Here is a 20,721-nt window from a genome sequence, read left to right as displayed (position 1 = left end):
CCGCTGGACCTTTTACTGAAACAACACTGCAAAGGAACAAAGGAGGCATTGCCGTGGAACCAAGCTACAGAAGACCTCAACCCTCTTTGCTGAACATTTTCCTTCAGCGGTTTTGCCTGAGGGGTTCATTATTAAAATACAATCATGGATTTCAGAGACAGAAGAAAGACTGCCACTTAGGCTGGGCAGCACACTTGGAAGCTCAGGATCTAGAAGTTCACAAGTAACCGGGGAGTTTATCCTCGCCCCTAACCCGGAGAGACGGGCCACTGCGGTGAGCCTGGAGACCACCAGAAACACAGCTGCTGCCCGTGAGCAGTCCTGCCTTGTCCAGAAGTTGAATTGCACCTGCCCCAAATCAAATCATAGCCCCAGTCTTCCGCACCTTCCGCTCTCCTCCCCAAAGCTGGCCACGCTGGGGTTTTCCCTACTGTTGTAGCTCTTCCTCTGATGAGGCATCTGTGTGATACTTTGGAAAGCTCAGGGACCAGTGGTATAGAGTGGACATCTGGGACTGTAAAGCCTTGCAGGACCAAGGACTCGGTCTTTAAAAAGCAGCGGCATCCAGAGTAAACGTTCCCACCCTCCTCTCCCCAAGCAGGCCTGCCTGGTCCTTAAGACCAAGATACAAATTGGCAGTCTCTGGAAAGACTCAGGAGCTGGAGGCTGGGGAGAGGAAGCATGATAAAATGAAGGGGAGAGTAGTCTAAGGGGGAGGGGGTTTCAGATGAAGGTCAAGGCCCAGCCTGGTCCATCTTCAGCTCAAAATTAACCTTAGGAAGACTTTCTAAAGGAAATGTGTGTGTGTGTGTGTGTGTGTGTGTGTGTATGTTTGCTTTATCTGCAAGTAGCACCTCCTGGTTCCTCGCCTCTAGCTTTAGGGGCAGGAGTCTTTTTTTTTTAATGTTTATTTTTTTTTTAAAGAGAGAGAGACAGAGTACTAGCTGGGGGTGGGGGGAGGGGATGGGGGTGCCGAGAGAGAGGAAGACACAGAATCCGAAGCAGGCTCCAGGCTCCGAGCTGTCAGCACAGAGCCTGACTCGGGGCTCAAACTCACGAACCACGAGATTATGACCTGAGTTGAAGCTGGACACTTAACCAACTGAGCCACCCAGGCACCCCTAGGGGCAGGAGTCTTAACAGACTCACCTGACCATACACAGGAGGCAGGCCAGGCCAAGGCTCCTTCAGCCACATTTCAGAGGCTTCCTGAGGGAGCAGGCTCTTCCAGAAGGAAAATTTTCCCCTTCCTGGAAAGGTGATCTTTTCTGTTAGATGTTGGAGGCTCAGCTCAGTGCCTGTTAGAACCTGCAGGCCTACTCTGTACTGGGCAGGGAGAATGCCCTGAGGGCTCACTGAGGAAGTAGTATGGATAAGGATCCAGGCCAAGGGTTCAGGGCCCACCTGCTCCCTGTCCTGGGTGTTAGAACCTTCTCTGAGTAACTGTCGTTGGGGAGGCCAGAGACTGTCTAGCTCTCCATACCAGGTTCAGACAGAGCAGGCTCTGCAGAACTCATTGAAATGTTCCCCCAAAGCAACTAAAATTTCCAAGGTTTTCTCCAGAAGACACTTGACCTCACTTTATTACATTCCCTCCTTCCCGACTCAAGTCATTTTTTTCAGACATTCACCAGTGCCAAATGCTGGAAGTTTAAGTGCTCCAGGGGGAGGGCAGACCACACTCCGACCTCTTTACCTAGCTTCACCCCCCTCCATTCCCAACCTTGGGTTAATACTGACACTGTTTGCTTTGACCTTGTCCCCCAAGGCAGTTAAACAGCCAAGAAACCTGCATGAGGAATAGCAGAATAAAACCCATGTTCTTCAACTCTGGGGGGTAGGCAGGCTGGCTACTCAGTGTGGGGTGAAAGTGAATTTTTTTACTGCAAGCTTCCCCCAACTTGGAGAATGGGGAGGGAAGCAAGGCAAAGGAGGAGGGAAAGGAAAGGAAGAGGGAGGGCACTGAGAAGAGGGGAAGAAGAGGAGGGGAGGGCAGGGAGACAGGGGAAGAGACAGCAGGGAGGAGGAGCTGCCCCAGAGTGAGGGGAGTAACAGGCTTTCTGGAAGGCAAGCCAATAAATGACTGTTTCTCTCCCGTCTTGAGCAGCTTGGAACTACAAGGGAGATTTCTAGCAAAACTTGAGGTCTTGGTGCAGCTTTCTTGAGAGGGGAATATATGACAAAGTCTGCAACTGTAAAAATTAATTTCCACTTTTAAATAACCCCTTTCTCCCACCCACCTTCTATTTCTCGTGGGCCAGATAGGGGAAATAATATCAAGCCTATCTTGCCAGCCAGTGGATTTGAGTTGAATTAAGAGTAATGCCAAAGCTGCAACAGGCCAGCTCCCCAGACCTTCCTCCTGCCCTGCCCCACGGGCATAGTGACCTCCAGGAGAGGAGGAGGGTTGGAGCTTGCATGCTACAGAGGAGGTCCAATGTCCCATGACCACTGCCTAGTAGGGGAGGAACCATTTCCAGCCATCATAGTCACTTTCAGGCCTCCTATAAATGTTTCACCCTAATCTCGGTCCAGGAACCAGGCACCTACAAATGCCCCTACAACTTGGGACAGACTCTGTCAAGGGCAGGAGCCACCATCGGTTAGCCACCCAGAAGTTTCCACAAATGTCACCATCTACCCTCAAGAAAAGTGCTCTCCCGGCAGCTGGAGAGGCAGGGGACAGGTTGGAGTCCTGCTGTTTGTTCCTAAGGATAAACTAACCTTGACCTTGGCTGCTCACCCAAACTCACTGCCTTGACCTGAGCCTGCAGTTCAGGTCCTCCCCGTCTCCTGTCATCCCATTGGGCACCCTCAGCCTCCAGCCCTTCGGGGTTAAAGGCCCTAATTACACTCAGAAATGATGTGTGTATGCTCTCCTGAGTGCACACACACTTCCCTTCAGGATAGTGGAGCCCTTCTGGAGAAAAACAGTGATTAAGGATGGGACGCATCATCCCTTAGACTTGGAGGTAAAACGTCATGGTAGAGAGTCTCTCCTCCAAAGAAAAGCATCCTCCACTGTGGAAGGTTCTGCAACTGGGGAGCGGCAAACCCCTCCTGGTAACCACGCAGCCCAGAAGGCCACACTCACTTCTCTGCCATCTACACGTGGACCGAGGCACAGTACCTTAAATCCCGGTTCCCTCTCTCCTCCCTTCAGCAAGTTCCCAAGACGCCCCTGCCGAGCTGGCGGGAGCTCAAAGAACACACAAAATATCTTTCAATCCGAAGACGACATGCTTCCCCCAACCGCAACAGGTCGTGCCTGCCAAAAGAAAACGAATTTCCCAAAACGCATTTTCTAGATTGTCTTAAAAACACGCGTTTGAAAGTATGCATGTCCTTCCCGGCTCCGCCGCAATGATTTTGCTTTAGCATGAGAGAGAGAGAGAGAGAGAGAGAGAGAGCCCTGCAGGAAACCCTCCGTCCAGGTGTAGCTGAGCTCCTGGGACCGGGAGGAAAGAAGAGGCAGGCACTTTACCGTGGAGCGGGGCCGGGCCGGCAGGCTGTTGGTTTAAGCACAGGAGCAGGAGGACGGCGGCGGCGTGCAGGCTGCGGGGCATCGCTGGCTGCCGGGGCGCGGCGGGGGCGCAGCCTGGGCTCCCGCTCCGTCCCCTCCCGGGCTCTCCGCGCTGGGGACCGCGTGCGCGAAGCCCCGCCGCCTTGCGAGCACGTCTGCTCTTCGGGCTCCGGGCTCCCCGCGGGCTGCTTTTAAGGAGCGACTCAGCCCCAAACACATGATGTCATCGTGCAGGGGTGGGGTGGGGGGGAGAACGCCCTGCCTACGGGAGGTCTGGTGCCCGGGGCTGCGAGGTGAGTTGTAGCCTGACTCGAGCCGCGCTCCGCGGGGCAGCGCTGACCCGGGAATCCAGGGCTCGTTGGGAGCAGCGGGCAGGTGTGGGTCGAGAGCCGCCTGCCTCGGTCCCGCCGGGACGGGTGCGGCTGGGGACTGGCTCCACTGGTCACCGCCTTGATCTGTGGCTGCCCTTAAGTGAGAAGCGCCCTGAGTATAATGCCATAGGGACAAGTGCCTCCTTCGGGACGCCCAGTTGCGTGCCTGCCTGGACCGGGCACACACATCAGGGACTGGAAAGGACAGCAAAGGGGCTGCACTCCAATTCAGAATTTCCGCAGGTTGTGCAGTGCAGCCTGCTTTTGAATTTGCACACAAAGAAATTAATTAATTAAGAATAGGTAAATAGGGTGGGCAGTGAACAGCTTTAGGAAGCAATTAGACTTTCCCTAGTAACATGTTAAGTAGACAAGGCTCATATTCGTTCGTAGTACCAATCCGTTCTCTACGAAGCTGGGGGGCAGGGTGTCCCTTCTGTGGGGTAGAAAAAGACTTCGATTATTTATTGAGTACCTTCTATGTGTCAGGCACTGTACTAGGCATTTTGCATCATGCATCAATGTCTGAGTTCTGCTTCCAATGCATATTATTATCACCTGTTGCTCATTTCTGCCCATTTTTCTCACATATCTGTATTTTTTTTTTGAGAGAGAGAGAGAGAGAGAGAAAGCTCAAGCAGGAGAGGGGCAGAGGGAGGAGAGAGAGAGAAGCTTCAGCAGGCTTCATGCCCAGAGCTAGCTGGACATGGGGCTCAGTCTCATGACTGGAGATCATGTCCTGAGCTGAAATCAAGAGTCCCGTGCTTCACTGACTGAGCCACGCAGGCACCCCTGTATTCTTTTAAGTATGTGTATACATACATCTAGTCACATACTCATGGTTCTGATTCCCCTTTGTATTTAGTCCATGTTCATTTGTTAAGTCAAAAGTCTTACTAACCTGCTGCCTCGATACATCTTCCTCCTGCTGTTACTGCCACTTGCCGTTCCCACATCCTTGTCATTTGTTCTTTTGGCTTCCCCGGGCCATCTCCATGTCTGCACTGCTCCTCGTGCTGGGCTCAATTTCCTTCCTGCTCTGCGATCTTGCCTGTTCTCTTGGCTCCAGCTGCCTATAGACGCTGTACAGACCACATGGTCTGCTGAAGGGCACCCACCGGCCCTGGTACACGACCCCTGCTTTTGTGACTTGGCCCATCCTGCCCTCTTCTCTTGGCCACAGCAGCCTGACCAGCCTCCCATCTCTCCGGTCTGTGCTGACTCTCAGCCTATGTGGACTCTCAGGCTGGCCTCAGTGACCAGGGAAACCACTTGTCCATGCAGGTTTTGGAGGGAAGAGCAGCTTCTGTGCTGACAGTCACCAGCAAGCACATGCCACCCACATTAGAAGGGGTGCTACTGTTCTGTCCCCAGCAGCTCAGCTACTGTTTGCATTAATCAAGAGCCCTGAAGTCTTTGTAAGGAAGTAGCTACAAAGACAATCTTGTCACCGGCACTTTCAGACCACAGCAGGCTTAAGGATGACCTTTTCTGCCTGCAAATCTTGATAAAGAGCCTTGACTAAGCTCCAGAGCTGCGAGTGAACAGTTCACTTACAGTTCTTAAGACATTCCTGCCTCCGATTTGTCATCAAGGGCTTTAGAAGATTAAATGTACTTGAAGGACACAAGAGATAGGGAAGAGCTGTTGCAGGTTCAGAGATGCACACACTGAACCTGTGCAGATGAAATCATTCACCCCACGTCTCACAACGACTTAAAGGTACCCTGGGCCATGCACACACATTTCGTTACTCTCAGTTCAAGTGTTTTCCCATTATGTCTGGCTAAACATTAAGTTCAATTTCTCCTTGAACATGCATCTCTAAGTCTTCTCCAAGGATCCTCCGAGATCGAGGTGGACGGGTTTAAATTTTTTTTTTTTTTCAACGTTTTTTATTTATTTTTGGGACAGAGAGAGACAGAGCATGAACGGGGGAGGGGCAGAGAGAGAGGGAGGCACAGAAGCAGAAACAGGCTCCAGGCTCTGAGCCATCAGCCCAGAGCCTGACGCGGGGCTCGAACTCACGGACCGCGAGATCGTGACCTGGCTGAAGTCGGACGCTTAACCGACTGCGCCACCCAGGCGCCCCTTGACGGGTTTAGAAAAGAGGGGGGATTTAGTAGAAGAGTAAGGCAAGATTGTGAAGTGGGTTTGGTGCAGAGAAAGGAGAGGGCTGGGATGTTCACTGCATGTCTAGAACAGAAATGTGGTTAATTAGTAAAGAATGGATAGCAATCAAAAGAGAATTGAGAATATCAACTAAGATCCAATTGCCCTGCTTTGAGTGATTTTTTTTTTTTTAAGTTTAGGGGATCAGAAAGGGGGAAAAGCAAGCAGGAATGGATGGAGTGACCAAATTTCTAAAGTATTAAAGCTGAACATCAAGCACCCCCTCGCTCCCCAACAAACAGCACAAACCTAACCAGCTTAAGTTCCCAACTCTGGGAGCCTTCCCTGCCAGAGGCTCCCTGAAGCCTGCGTAACTGGACATGCACGGGCTCGCTTTGCCATCATCAGATGGGGCTGTCATCCGCCAATAAATAATCCATTACTCAATGGGTTAAGGTGGAAAACGGACCTATGGCACACAAAATGTGGCAGCTGGCCACCAAACAACATGCCCAGGCAGAAGGCTCCAGGGTGAGGAGCTCCTGTATAATGTCGCCATCTGAATTGACGAGAGGGCGAGGCTGCTGAGTCAAAGGGCAGAGAAGTGTGGGGCAAAGGAGCTCGAGATTTGGTGTCGGGGGGTCTGGGCTGAAGTGCCTGCCCCATCACTACTTACCGAATGGCCTTGACAGTGGTACAACCTCTTGAAACTTCAGTTTCCTCCTCTGTATAGTGCAGGTTGTAATCCTGGTCCCTGGGTGACTAACAGAAATGATATATGGCTGGAATGAGGGCGAGTGGAAACTTTTCTGTTCATTCATTCACCCTCTGTATGCTAGGCACTGTGCTAGGCATTCTCCTTGCTCTTGGAGAGTGTGGAAACGTAAAACAACCTAATAAACAACTATATCAGATTGGAATAAGTGTGATGGAAGGTTGATGTATAACCAGACGGGAACCACTCTGCCTGGGGCAATGAGGGAAGACATCATCCATGTAAGAATTAGATTCTGTGACTTCATAAAACCTCTGAAGCACACTGCTAATACCAATCTCTTCTTTCCCAGAGCTGGCATCGTTTGTCCATACATAAGCTAATGTGTAGCCATAAGCATTCCAGTATAAAGAGTTTGATTTCCTGGGGCACCTGGGTGGCTAAGTCGGTGAAGTGTCCGACTTCGGCTCAGGTCATGATCTCACAGTTTGTGAGTTCGAGCCCCGCGTTGGACTCTGTGCTGACAGCTCAGAGCCTGGAGCCTGCTTTGGATTCTGTGTCTCCCTCTCTCTCTGCCCTTCCCCCATTCGTACTTTGACTCTCTCTCTCTCTCTCTCTCTCTCTCTCTAAATAAGTAAACATTAAAAAAAAATTTTTTTTAAGGAGAAAAAAAGAATTTGATTTCCTAAGGTATGAACTAACTTTTCACATAGTGTCACTCAGGGTTGCCCAGGTGGCTCAGTCAGTTAGGCATCTGACTCTTGATCTCAGGTCAGGTCTTGATCTCAGGGTCCTTGGGTTCAAGGCCTGTGCTGGGCCCCAGGCTGAGCGTGAAGCCTACTTAAAAACAAACAAACAAACAGTGTCACTCAGTTGGGAATGACTTTTTTATGGGGCTAACGAAAGGACTAGTGGGCGGAGGACTAACATTTAGTGAGTACCCACTGTTTGGCACTGTGCATGGCACTTTATTCTTACAACAGCTTGTGGGGATAGTGTTAGGATTGCCATTTCACAGATAAGGAATCTGAGGCTTGGCAAGGTTAACTCCTTTCCTTGAACGAGGCTGTTGGGTGGCAGAAACTGAATCCTCAACCAGACGATTCTCTGTCTCCAAGACCCAGGCAGGCTCTTTTCACGGCTCCCCTAACAAATACCTTAGATGGGGATACTTTATATCCTTGTAGGATGAGGATTCTTTCATTTTTTAGATGCTTTGATCATTTATTTGTGGATTAGGGGCACAATGTGCCAGAATGCCCAGCATGGGCCGTGGCTGTGTCCTCCCTGACCCCCATGGGGTTACTGAGAGCCCCTGCACTCTGATCAACGCATAGCACATCTGCCAAAATGTGATACGAGGAACCTGAGACCACAGAGCTTTGATATGACACGTCTCTCCAGCAAATGAGAATATGAGCCCGACTGCCTAGTTACTTGTTATATTAATGGACTTGTTATATAATGAACCAAGGAGAGGGAGTATGGAGGAAGGCAGAGGGAAAGGAAGGAAGGGAGGAAGGGAGGGAGGGAGGGAGGGAGGAAGGAAAGAAAAGGAAGGACAAGGAAGGAAAAGGAAGGAAGGAAGGAAGGAAGGAAGGAAGGAAGGAAGGAAGGAAGGAAGGAAAGGAGGAAGGGAGGAAGGAAGGGGAGGGAGGAAAGGAAAGGAAGAAGGAAGGAAAAAGCCACAGGTTTTCCTTTGACTGGGTAATAGCTGAGGAGACCTCTGGGCCAAGACTTGCACAGACCCCTTGATCCTGGTGCAAGTGTCTAGGTCTTTGAAAATGCACTCACTTTTGTAGCTTTATTCACATGGGCTTCTTCACTTGTGAAACTGTGGCTTGGAGTCATAGCCTCTGTGTGAACCCTAGCTACCCTGCTCACTTTCAGGCAGGATCGTCACAGGGTAGAGTGACCCACAGGAAAGAATGCTGGACTCATGGCTTTGCCAGGAATGAGCTCTGGGCTTATAGCAGATCTCTTGTCCAGCATAGGCCTCAGTTTTCTGATCTGTAAGTGGAAGTAAGAACGTCTAGCCACACACAGGGTTTCGAGTGTGGGATGAGACCATAGATGTGAAAGTACGTCGGAAAACCAAGTGAAAGTACTCGACAAACACGATATTCCTAAGAGAGGGCTTGAAACAAAAGATATTGTTTTGATCTCGGCCTTGGTTTACCAAAGAAAATGAAAACTGGATTCCAACAAGGGACCCTAAGTTCTCATTCAGCCCCTGCCACCAGTTACCATGGCAACTTGTGACTCTGGTCCAGCTACTTGTCCGCTGAATCCTTCAGCTGTTGCTTCTGTCAAGTGGGAGATAATGGCTTGTCATCAGGACTTTTATAAAGCACTCTGCATGATTAATAACAAAATGACAGTAATTTAAAATTCTATGTACAAGGAAAGTACGCATTGTCAGTGAAAATAAACCTTGGTGCAATATGTTTCCTCTTTCCAGGCAAACGATTCTGAAAACCATGGTTAGCCGACAAGAGACTGCTTAGGAGATATAATTAGACTACAATAGCTTAAGGTTTCTCACATCCATCTCCTTTCACCCCTGCTGGTTGGATCCACTCTTCTCTAACCTCGGGGGTTTGGTCCAGATCCTGGACTATTCACCGAAAGTGAATAGTCCTCATATCAATTCTGACAACTTCCGCCCAGGGTTAGGAAGGCCGAATGGTATAAGGGAAAGAGTTTGTCATCACATGAACCTGGGTTTTGAAAGTCAGCAACACCACTCACTACCCATGGGAACTTGGGCAAGTCATTTAACCTCTCTGAGTTTCAGTTGCCTATTTTTCTTTTCTTTTCTTTTCTTTTCTTTTCTTTTCTTTTCTTTTCTTTTCTTTTCTTTTCTCTTCTTTCTTTCTTTTTCTTTTTCTTTTTTTTTGAGAGATAGAGGGAGTGAGAAGGGAAGAGGGGCAAAGGGAGAGAGAGAGAGAGAGAGAGAGAGAGAGAGAGAGTCTCAAGCAGGCTCCATGCTCAGCATGGAGCTCAACATAGGGCTCAATCTCACAACTGTGAGATCATGACCTGAGCCAAAATCAAGAGTCAGATGCTTAACTAACTGAGATACCCAGGCACCCCTCCTGTTTTCCTTTTTAAAGAGATGAGGGCCATAGAATAAGAATACCCCAAAGAGCAATAAGGAGGAATAAACAAAATAAGCTAGGCCTGTAAAGAACTTAGCCCAGTGGCATATAATGAGCACCATATAATGGTAGTTCTCTGCTATAGAAAGGCCTTGAATGGCGGATGGGGGACTATTTCACCCATTGTTCCTGGTTTAGGCAACCCCACCAACTTCCCTGGTTTGGGCAACCACACCAACTTTCATGAACCCTAAGAGAAGAATGAGTGAAGATCTCAAGACATCTCTTTTCCCCTAATTTTACACATTGGCCTCTCAAAGAATGTCACTTTTGTCATAACACACCAGCCTTCCTACAGAAGCAATGATACCTTTTAATCAAGGAGACTCAGAACTACTTTATCACGGGAAATGCCTGATCACTAGAATCTTGGAGCTGGGAGGTACTCCTGAGCTCAGAGATGCCACATGCTATTAGAATAAGCTAGTAATTTCCTCTTGCTTCGATACCCTTGTTTTTTACAAGTGCAGGAATTTATAATCTGATCCCTCATTTCCTTTCCTTTCAAAGAAAACTGGCAAGCAACTCCCACCTTCCTTCGGCCCCAGTGCCAGGCAGAGACTCAGTAGGCTGGAAGCCTGGTGCAGTTAACATTGCTGGCTTCATGGCATGGACAGGTGATGGCCACTGAGCATCTCAACAGACCATCCAAGTTGAGTTGGCTCTCGGGTCAAGTGCCAGCCCTTGGCAAGGACCCAGCTCCATCTCAAGCCCTGAGAAAGGGCTCAGGTGTACCCGGTGGCCAAGGACAGCAGATAGGCAGCCAAGGCTTCATTGTTCTCTCACCCAAGAGAGTATGGCCAGTGAACTAGAGATACCTCCCTGAGGAAAGGCTGCACGGTGAGCTCACTGAGATGAGTAAAGAAATCTTACCTATGGAACTAACTTCTTTATGCCCACCCCATCCCCCAATCCTTGAAATCAAGAGTCTGAGGCTCAGGGAAGAGGAGAGGGGCCGGAGGTTGAATCAGTCACCAACGGCCAATGATTTCCTCAGTCATGCTGATGTAATGAAGCCTCCAGAAAAAAACAAAAGAACTTCTGGGTTGGTGAGCACATGGAGATGTGGGGAGGGTGGGCCCTGAAGAGGCATGGAAGCTCCATACCCCTTTCCCAGACCTCATCCCCTGTAGCTCAGCCATCTGTTCCTGAGTTGCACCCTTTAAATGTGTGGGGTTTCTTTTTAATGTTTATTTATTTATTTTGAGAGAGAGAAATATATGTGTGCATGCACACAAAGGGGCAGGGCAGAGAGAGAGGGAGAGAGAGAATCCCAAGTGGGCTCCATGCTGTCAGCACAGAGCCCGACGCAGGACTCGATCCCATGAACCGTGAGACTGGCAAGATCAAGAGTTAGACACTTAACCAACTGAGCCACCCAAGTACCCCTGTTTGTTGTTGTTGTTGTTGTTGTTTTGAGAGAGAGTGGAGAGTGGGCACAGGGAGAGAGACAGAGAATCTCAAGCAGGTTCCAGGCCCAGTGCAGGGCCCAACACAGGGCTCAGTCTCACAACCACGAGATCATGATATGAGCCAAGATAAGAGTCTGATGCTTAACTGACTGAGCCACCCAGGCACCCCGAGTTATATCCTTTGATTATAAACTGGTGATCCAGAAAAAAAAAAAAAAAAGAGTTTGAGGCTCACTTTACAGTGGAATAAATTATAACTAGGTTACTTACATCTTCGAATTCTGTTTCTCTTGGGGAGGATGGGAAGGAAAAATGCCTCAGATACCTCAGTCATTCCATTTTTGTAATAGAAACTGTGCCAATTAATTCCAGTGAGAATTTGTAAAATTCTTTTGAAACATTTAGGAAGGATTCCATACTCCATAATTACAAAGTGTACTGATGCTTGTTACTATTGAGTTGTTCATCTTTAGTGAAGGCATCTGATCCCCCTGTGATAAGAAGGATCTCAGAGTCATTACCCCTCTGAGACAAAAAACATGTTAACACAGGCCCAGTTCATAGTAAAGAAATCACTTCAGAGCTAGTGAATAAGAGAAATCCCGTCATGGGGTGCCTGCCTGGCTCAGTCAGTAGAGCATGCAACTCTTGATCTTGAGGTTGTGAGTTCAAGCCCCATGTCGGATGTAGAGGTTACTGAAAAAATAAAATCTTTGAAAAAATAAAAAAGAGAAATCTCATCGTAATAGTTCCTATATAACGAGCTGCCAGCAGAAGGGAGATGGTAAAAACTGGGGAAGAAGGCAGAGAAAAGTTATGGAAGGAACAGTGCTAACTTGTAGCCATTGTCCAGACTAAAGGGGAAGAAGCCTGGGGAAGTCAAGGATAACTCCATGGTCTTCCGCCTGAGGGATGAGCAACATGTGATTTTGTGAAAATTCAGGAGTCTGATGCTGGACAAAGCATTCCTGGCCAAGACTGGAAACACAACTTTTTTTTTGTTTATTTTTTTTAATGTTTATTTACTTATTTTGAGAGAGAGTGTGAGCAGGGGAGGGGCAGAGAGAGAGGAAGAGAGACAATCCTAAGTAGACTCTGTGCTGTGAGCACAGAGCCCGACATGGGGCTCGATCTCATGAACCATGAGATCATGACCTGAGCTGAGATCAAGAGTGGGACGCTCAACCTACTGAGCCTCCCAGGTGCCCCTGGAAACAGAACTTTAAATGCTCAACTATAACAGGGAAACATCTCAAATGATTTTTATAAACAAAGTTATTTAGAGGGAATTCATAAAAGGAAAAGAAATCACATACGAATGCATCCTAGTTGACAATAACTTCTTGCACGTTCCATTCTTATTCATGTGAACAAAAAATATTTATCCAGTCACTATCAAGTAAATATACCATAATGTGCATACAACTTTTAATAAAAAAAAATGACAGTGGATCATAAGCACTTTTCTACTTTTCTACGTAATCTTAATAATTTTTACATTGACAAATCTTAAGTTTCAAGAAGTCATGAAACCTGGGAAGACTAGCAATTTAAAACAGGGAATCAAATTTCTTGAGGGAGTTCCTCAAGAAGGTCAGGAAAGTCCTAGAAGAACAATGGAAGATACAATTTGACGGATTTAGATAAATATGACACTGGGTAGATTGTAAGTCAGTGGCTTGATGGCTTTGGGAACAAGGGGAAGTGATTGCATATACAGAACTGGCTGCACAGGGGAAGTGAGCCCACAAGGATGGGTCCAAGTTCACAGCCCAGAGCAGGAGCAGCCATAGTGTATGACAATGAGTCTCTTTCGAAGTTCACATGCTGCACAGTGTTTCACCAGTAGGCACTCTAAAGAAGCTTCTAGGCTTCAGAGCTCCTAAAAGAGCCCAAGACCAAGACCAAGAACCAAGGACATTCAATGAAAGGAAAAGTTTGGGGAATCATCAGAGCCACACATCCAGGACATCCAGAGCTGGGCATTTTCTTCCTTGTCCCACTTCTAGGTTGCCAGCCGCCCTCCTCCCACTCGCTTGTTGTGCTTTTCCTTTCTTCTTCTCTATTTCATTTATTCCTCCCCCGTGAACGTTCTCCATCTTTCAGTCTGAAGAGTCAATGGGCTAGGGCGCCTGGGTGTCTCAGTCAGTGAGTGTCCGACTTCAGCCCAGGTCATGATCTCATGGTTTGTGAGTTCAAGCCCTGCATCGGGCTCTGTGCTGACAGCTTGGACGGAGCCTGGAGCCTACTTTGAATTGATGTCTCTGTGAAGAGGGATTAGCTAGGGCAGTAGGAAGTAAACTCCGAAGACCCTGTCCCAGGAAACAAAGTGACAGTTTTACTTGTTACACTTCTGTATTGTTTGAAGTTTTGGGATTGTTGTTGTTGTAGTTTGTTTTAAGCAAATCTGTTACACATTGAAACAGTCACACAAGTCAAATTTTAAAACCACTGAAAGAGGCAAATGTTTTCTTTTTTGAAGTAAAAAGAAGCAACAGACAACTGTTAAAGAACAAAAGTGCAACTGAGTACATTTGAAGCTCTGATTGGCTTTATGAAGCGATTCCAGAATCTCGCAAGTGGAAGTGAGCTTCAGGAGAGGAATTCGACCACATGGAAGGTTTTTATAGGAAAGACAGTGGGACAAAGACGTCTTTAGCAAAAGAAATGATTGTTCCAGGAGAGGGCGCTTTCTCTTTGGGAAAAGGGCGGGGGGGGGGGTCTCATCATGCAGATTACTTCATCTCCCCTTGGGTGGGGTGGAGAGGACCCTCGGGACAGGTTGCCTCATTGGTGCTGGCTGGCCTGCATTTGTAGGGAAGGTTGAAACTACAGTTAGGTTAGGTATAAAGCCCCCGTTTCAAGACTTGGCCTCAGTAACGCCGTGTTGAGCCGCTGGTTCTTTTTCACACTACCTAAGGAGAGTCTACAGTGCCTATAAAAGCAAGGGCAAGATCCCAAATAGCAAATGCAGAGGAAAGGTCTCAGATGACAGGCAGTCAGTGCCTCCGAGAAATCCTGTTCTGCAAACACACAGAGCGAGCCTCGAGAAAGAACCCTGGTAGGAGGGAAATGGCAACTGATAAGAGATGGATCATTTAACAACGTCAGCAGGGAGGACAAGGAGACAAGGCAAGAGCAGCAGGAGTCTCGAAGATTTGGAAAGCTTGAGGCAAATACAGAGAATAAAAGGAGCTGCCATTTCCGAAGCCAGGAGGGAACATTCCAGACAGAGGAGAGCTGGAGAAAAAGGGACCAAGAGGAGGAAGGAGAGAGCAGTTAGGTCTTGCACTGCAGGAAAAAAAATGGTTCCGATTTTTTAAAACGTTGTACTAGGGAAAGCTTCCAAACACATATAAAAACAGAATACAGGGGCACCTGGCCGGTTCAGTTGGTGGAATATGTGACTCTTGATCTCAGGGTTGTGGATTCAGGCCCCACACTGAATGTAAAGATTACTTAAAAACAAAATCCTGGGGCACCTGGGTGTCCGACTCTTGGTTTCGGCTCATGACATGATCTTGTGGTTCCTGGGATTGAGCCCGAGTCAGGCTCTGTGCTGAGTGTGGGCCTGCTTGGGATTCTCTCTCTCTCTCTCTCTCTGCCTGCCCCTCTCCCCCCATGTGTGTGTCCCTCTCTCTCAAAATAAATAAACTTTTAAAAAATCTTTAAAAAAAAAAAAAACCAGTGTAGTTACAATGAATCCCTGTGTACCCATCGCCCAGCTTCAACAGTTGGCAGCTCATGGCCAACCTTGCCTCCTCTATATGCTCACCAACTCATTACCCCTTCCCTGGGCTGGCTTGAAACAAATTCAAGATTCAACATCTTTTCAGTGGTTCTCAGACTCGACTGAGCATCAGAACCCCCTAGAGGGCTTGTTCAAACATGGATTGCTGGACCCCACCCTGGGTTTCTGATTCTGCAGGTCTGGAGGGGGACTGAGAATTTGCATTTCTATTTATTTACTTTTTTTAATGTTTATTTATTTTTGAGAGAGAGACGACAGACAGAGCGCAAGCAGGGGAGGAACAGAGAGAGAGGGAGACACATAATCTGAATCAGGCTCCAGGCTCTGAGCTGTCAGCACAGAGCCCAACATGGGGCTCAAACTCACAGACCTCAAGATCATGACCTGAACTGAAGTCGGACGCTTCACTGACTGAGCCACCCAGGTGCCCCGAGAATTTGCATTTCTAACAAGTTCCCAGATAATACCAGTGCTGTGGATCCAGGGGCCACACTTTGACAACCACTGTGTTATTTCATCTGTACATATTTCTCTTTCAAAAATGACCCCCTTATCTAAAACATAATCACAATGTTGCCATCACTCACAAAAATCTATCGTAATTCCTTACTATCATGTTTTCCCAGTTGTCCTCTCGGTGGTCTTACCAACCACTTGTTGATCTGTGCTCCGGACAAGGTCGGGGCCTTGCCGTGGGTTAGTCTATTTTCTACTCCTCTGGTCTAAGGGGTGGGGTTTGAATGAGTAGCGTGAGGGTCGTTTGGGCGGTAGCATTGAGAGATGTGCCGCTGTGTATTGTGAATAGAGCACAGCCTTTGGGTCTGAATCGCGCGCTGCCACTTGCGACTGACAGAGGTCGGACCCGCCACCGAAGTGCTCTGAGGCTCATTTGCCTCATCTCTGAAATGAAGAGAATAAGCCTATCTCATGGAAGACTTGCGAGAACTGCACGAACATCAAGCCTGTGGCATGGTGTCTGGTCGCCTGTTGGGCTAAGGAACCAGAAGACATGGTCGGTAGCAGCTCTGTGACCTTGGGACCTCAGGCACGTGCTTCCCTAAGCTCCAGCTTCCTAACCAATAAAATGGAGATGATAATAATAGTACTTTCGTGGGGTGTGAACGAGCTAATGGGCGCAAACAGCTGAAGCATGGCATCTAATGTGCAGTAAGCTCTCAGATTTGTTGTTGCTCTTAGGAAAATACCAGTTATTATTAGGAGCACAACGAATGTCACTTCTCTTTCACCCGAGTAGGAACGCCTTCTTAGAATCTTGGTTTTCAGAGTGACGGGCTGGGAGATCCCAGGCCGTGAACGTTCATGGTCCCCATCTCACTTATTTCTTACTTTGGTTAATGGCACCACCATCCTCCCGGGTGCCTGAGTTAGAAACTGGGGGTCGCCTCGACTCCACGCCACATTCAAGTGCATCATCCATTATGAGGGTTTCCCCCTTCAGGTTGCCGCTGGGATCCCAAACTGAATGAAAGAACCTAATAGCGCCCGGTATACAGCAGGTCCTTAATCAACACTGATGGTTTATTTTTACTTCCATTGCCTCTGCTCTCCTTCTGACCACCGCCCTCCCCCCACCCACACTGCCCAGCAACTCCCCTCCCCAACCTCCCTTGCCCCCCCACCCCCCCACCCCCCGCCAGCCTCTCATTCTTCAGATGACAGCCTTTCTCCCAGTTTCTCCCCCTCCCCCACGCTGTCTGCAGTGCAGTCTCCCTCATTCTCCAGCTGTGTAAGGAGCCACTTTCCTTTTGTTGTGCCTCTCTCCCTTTGTCCCTGATACTTCCGGCTGCCTCCTTCCCATAGGCCTTCACTCTCGTGGGTTTTTTTAAATGTTTATTTATTTTGAGAGAGAGAGAGAGCATGCACAAGCAGGGGAAGGGCAGAGAGAGAGAGAGAGAGAGAGAGAGAAAGAGAGAGAATAGCAAGCAGACCCTGTGCTGTCAGCAGGGAGCCCGAGGTGGGGCTCAGTCTCGTGAACCCTGAGATCATGACCTGAGCCAATGTCAAGAGTTGGACCCTTAACCAACTGAGCCACCCAGGTGCCTGGCACGTTTTTGATAACGTGTTCTTGGCTACGTATGTGAACTTGAAAAATACATTGTGTTTTTTTGTGTACATTCTGTTCTTAAACCCACCTACCACATCTACTTATCCGGCCCCCTGGCAAATACCCTCAACTCCCCGCGGCCAGTACTACAGTGAGACGAATGTCTTTGTTGATGATCCTTTAGGACCTGGGCAAGAGTTTCTCTGAAGCATATGCCAGGAGGGGAATCACTGAATCATAATATCTATGCCAATTTCCTTTGACAAAGTACTGCCGGGTCATCCCTGAGAACTACAGAACTCTCGGCATCTGAAGACTCTGTTGTCCAAACCCTTCCACTAACAGACTTGATGAAACTCTGGCATGGCTTCAGTCGCTTAAGGTCATCCCTGGGATGATCCTAGCCCCCTGGAAGGGCCCACCCGGGATGAAAGTTCAGTGCTGCCAGGAAAATTTGCTGTTCGTTCCGCAGATGGGCCCCGAACCCCCTCAAAGGGCAGTTACTTTAGAAAGCTTGCAATTATGAATTCTTTCTCTGCCCTTTGAAATGCAAATCTACCACCTCAAACTGTTTCCTAAAAGACCTAAGAGGAAACATTCAGGGAGATAACGCTCCTCTCCCACCTATCCCTGTGGGAGGACAAAGACCTAACTTGAGCGGGCGCCTTGTTGCATCTCACACCACTGCCTCCTTCATAAAGACTGGAGAATTTGTTTCTCCTCAAATAAGCACCAATTAACGAATCCAGGTAGCCTCGTCACATAGGCTGAGCCCTCTTAACCCCCATCTCAGTATCTTTCCCCTTGCACATCCTTTCAACACCTCCATGTTGAAACGTTTCCAGCCTTTTGTTTTGAGGATGTTGAGTCCCATTCCCTCTGGACTCATTTTCCCTGTTGCAACATAGTTACTGAATAAAACCTGTCCTCGCTGCTTAAACTCGTGTCCAGCTTTATTTGTGACATGCGCTAGAAAAGTCCTAGCAGTGTACTTTCTTCCCAGCAGGCGACCAGAAGAGTTTCAGACCTTGCGAGAATTTCATATTACCCAGTCCCCTAATTCTTGCCAGCCTCCTGGGTAAAAAGAGATCTCTTTTGCTATTGTTTGGATTTTCATTTACCTGTAACAGGTGGGATTGAGCAGAACTAGTGGACTTTCTTGTGTGAGTCACATATTCATATTCTTTGTCCATTTTCCTACTGGGTTCTCCATCTTTTTCTGATTGATTCGTAGGACTCTCTTATACATTCTAGGTAATAATCCCTGTTGGTTTTGAAGTCTCAAATATTTTTTCTCAATCACCTGTCAGTTAATTTTGGTAACAATATCCATCATTATCATTAATTTTGACATAGATCTCTCCATTTTTTTGGCCTATGATTGTACTTTTTAGGTCTTGGTTTTAAAAGAATCCTTCCCCACTTTAAAATCATAACTATATTCTCCTACATATATTTCTGTGTCTTTTTTTGTAGGGATGGTTTTCACAGTCAATCTTTAGTGTATCTGAAATTCACCTTTGTTTATGTGTGTTGAGGCTTCAACTTAAATTTTCCCCATGTAGTGAGTCAGTTTCCCTGTACTATCAACTCAGCAACTTACCCTGTCCCCATTGATTGTGGTACTTTTTTCCTGTACATCAGGTACACTCACACCCAAAAGCATATACGTTTCTGGGCACTTTATGGCCCTTGGTCTCCTCACACGTTTCTGCACCATAGTGTTTTATTCCATGACCCTGGAGTATAGTGAGGTAAGTCCCTCCTCTTTGCTCTTTTCTCAGAATTATGGATGTTGATTTTATTCTTCTAGATAAATTTCTGAATATGCTTTTCCTTTCCACTCAAAAAATTATTAGATGTCTATTGAAATTGCCTTACATTTTTAGATTCACTTTTGGAGAATTGGGATCTTTACATGTTAGGGAGTCTTGTCTACCAACATGGCATATGTATCTGCTCATTCAAGTCTTGTATTTTGCCCTTTAATAGTTTTACATTTGGCTTCCAAAAATGATTTTGAACTTTTCGTTAATTTTTAGGTACTTTATAATTTTGTTGCTCTCATGAAAGGAATCTTATTTTCCATTATATTTTCTGGTTAAATATTGCTAATACAGAAGAATGCTACTGATTTCTGAAAGCAGACCTTGTTCCTGACATCCTTGCCAGGATTCTATTAATTCTGGGGTGATTTTCTATATGGATAATCAAATCACCTGTCAATAGTGACAGTTTTGTCACTTCCTTTCCTTTTTTTTAAATTTGAGACAGAGAGAGAGAGAGAGAGCAAGCATGCAAGCATGGGAGGGGGCAGAGAGAGAGAGAGAGAATCTTTTCTTTATTAAAAAAATTTTTTTAATGTTTTATTTATTTTTGAAAGACAGAGAGAGACAGAACAGGGTAGGGGCAGGGAGAGAGGGAGACACAGAATCCCAAGCAGGCTCCAAGCTCTGAGCTGTCAGCACAGAACCTGACATGGGGCTCGAACCCACAGACCGTGAGATCATGACCTGAGCCAAAGTTGACGCTTAACAGACTAAGCCACCCAGGCACCCCAGAGAGAGAGAGAGAGACAGAGAGAGAGAGAGAGACAGAGAGAGAGAGAGAATCTTAAGCAGGCTCCATGCTCAGTGTGGAGCCTGAAGTGGGACTCAATCCCATGACCCTGGGATCAAGACCTGAGCCAAAATCAAGAGTCAGATGCTTAACCAACTGAGCCATCCAGGCACCGCCCCCCCCCTTTTTTTAAATGTAAATCCATGTTAGTTAACATATGGTGTAATAATGATTTCAGGAATAGAATTTAGTGATTCATCACTTAAAACACCCAGTGTTCATCCCAACAAGTGTCCTCCTTAATGCCCCTTGCCCATTTAGCCCATCCCCCCCACCCAACACCCCTACAGCAACCCTCAGTTTGTTCTCTGTATTTAAGAGTCTCTTGGGGTTTGTCTCCCTCTCTGTTTTTATATTATTTTTGCTTCCCTTCCTTTATGTTCACCTGCTTTGTATCTTAAATTTCACATAAGAGTGAAGTCATATGATATTTGTCTTTCTTTGACTAATTTCACTTGGCATAATACCCTCTAGTTCCATCCACATAGTTGCAAATGGCAAGATTTTATTCTTTTTGACTGCTGAGTAATATTCCATTATATATATATATATATATATATATATATATATATATATATACCCCACATCTTCTTTATTAATCTGCCAATGGACATTTGGACTCTTTCCATACTTTGACTATTGTTGATAGTGCTGCTATAAAGATGGGGGTGCATGTGCCCCTTCGAAAAAGCACACCTGTATCCCTTGGATAAATGCCTAGTAGCGCAATTGCTGGGTTGTAGGGTAGTTCTATTTTTAGTTTTTTGAGGAACCTCCATACTGTTTTCCAGAGTGGCTGCACCAGTTTGCATTCCCACCAGCAGTGCAGAAGGGTTCCTCTTTCTCCACATCCTTGCCTACATCTGTTGTTGTCCAGGTGTCCCTTTCTTTTTTTTTTTTTTTTTTTTAAGTAGGCTCTACACCCAACGTGGGGCTTGAACTCACGACCCTAATAAGATCAAGGGCCACATGCTCTACCAACTGAGCCAGCC

At 47.2% G+C, this 20,721-nt stretch overlaps 2 protein-coding genes across 9 annotated transcripts in view; one reads left to right on the top strand and one right to left on the bottom strand.

Moving 5' to 3' along the window:
• Nucleotides 1–3,703, bottom strand: part of CA12 (carbonic anhydrase 12) — a 51,477-nt gene extending 47,774 nt beyond the window's left edge. For 3 of the 8 annotated variants that reach the window (XM_058737474.1, XM_058737479.1, XM_058737478.1), the window contains exon 1: nucleotides 3,485–3,700. In XM_058737474.1, the coding sequence (XP_058593457.1) occupies nucleotides 3,485–3,566 (82 nt within the window). In that variant the 5' untranslated portion in view covers nucleotides 3,567–3,700. Of the gene's footprint in view, nucleotides 1–3,484 lie in introns of all 8 variants that reach the window. The other 5 variants (XM_058737473.1, XM_058737475.1, XM_058737477.1 and 2 more) reach the window with 3 other exon arrangements.
• APH1B (aph-1 homolog B, gamma-secretase subunit) overlaps nucleotides 1–20,721 on the top strand; it is a 140,097-nt gene that overhangs the window by 106,891 nt on the left and 12,485 nt on the right. The gene's annotated exons all lie outside the window — the stretch shown is intronic.

This window comes from Neofelis nebulosa, chromosome 7, assembly GCF_028018385.1.
Source record: "Neofelis nebulosa isolate mNeoNeb1 chromosome 7, mNeoNeb1.pri, whole genome shotgun sequence".
NCBI lineage: Eukaryota > Metazoa > Chordata > Mammalia > Carnivora > Felidae > Neofelis > Neofelis nebulosa.
This window is presented reverse-complemented; position numbering and strand designations above follow the sequence as displayed.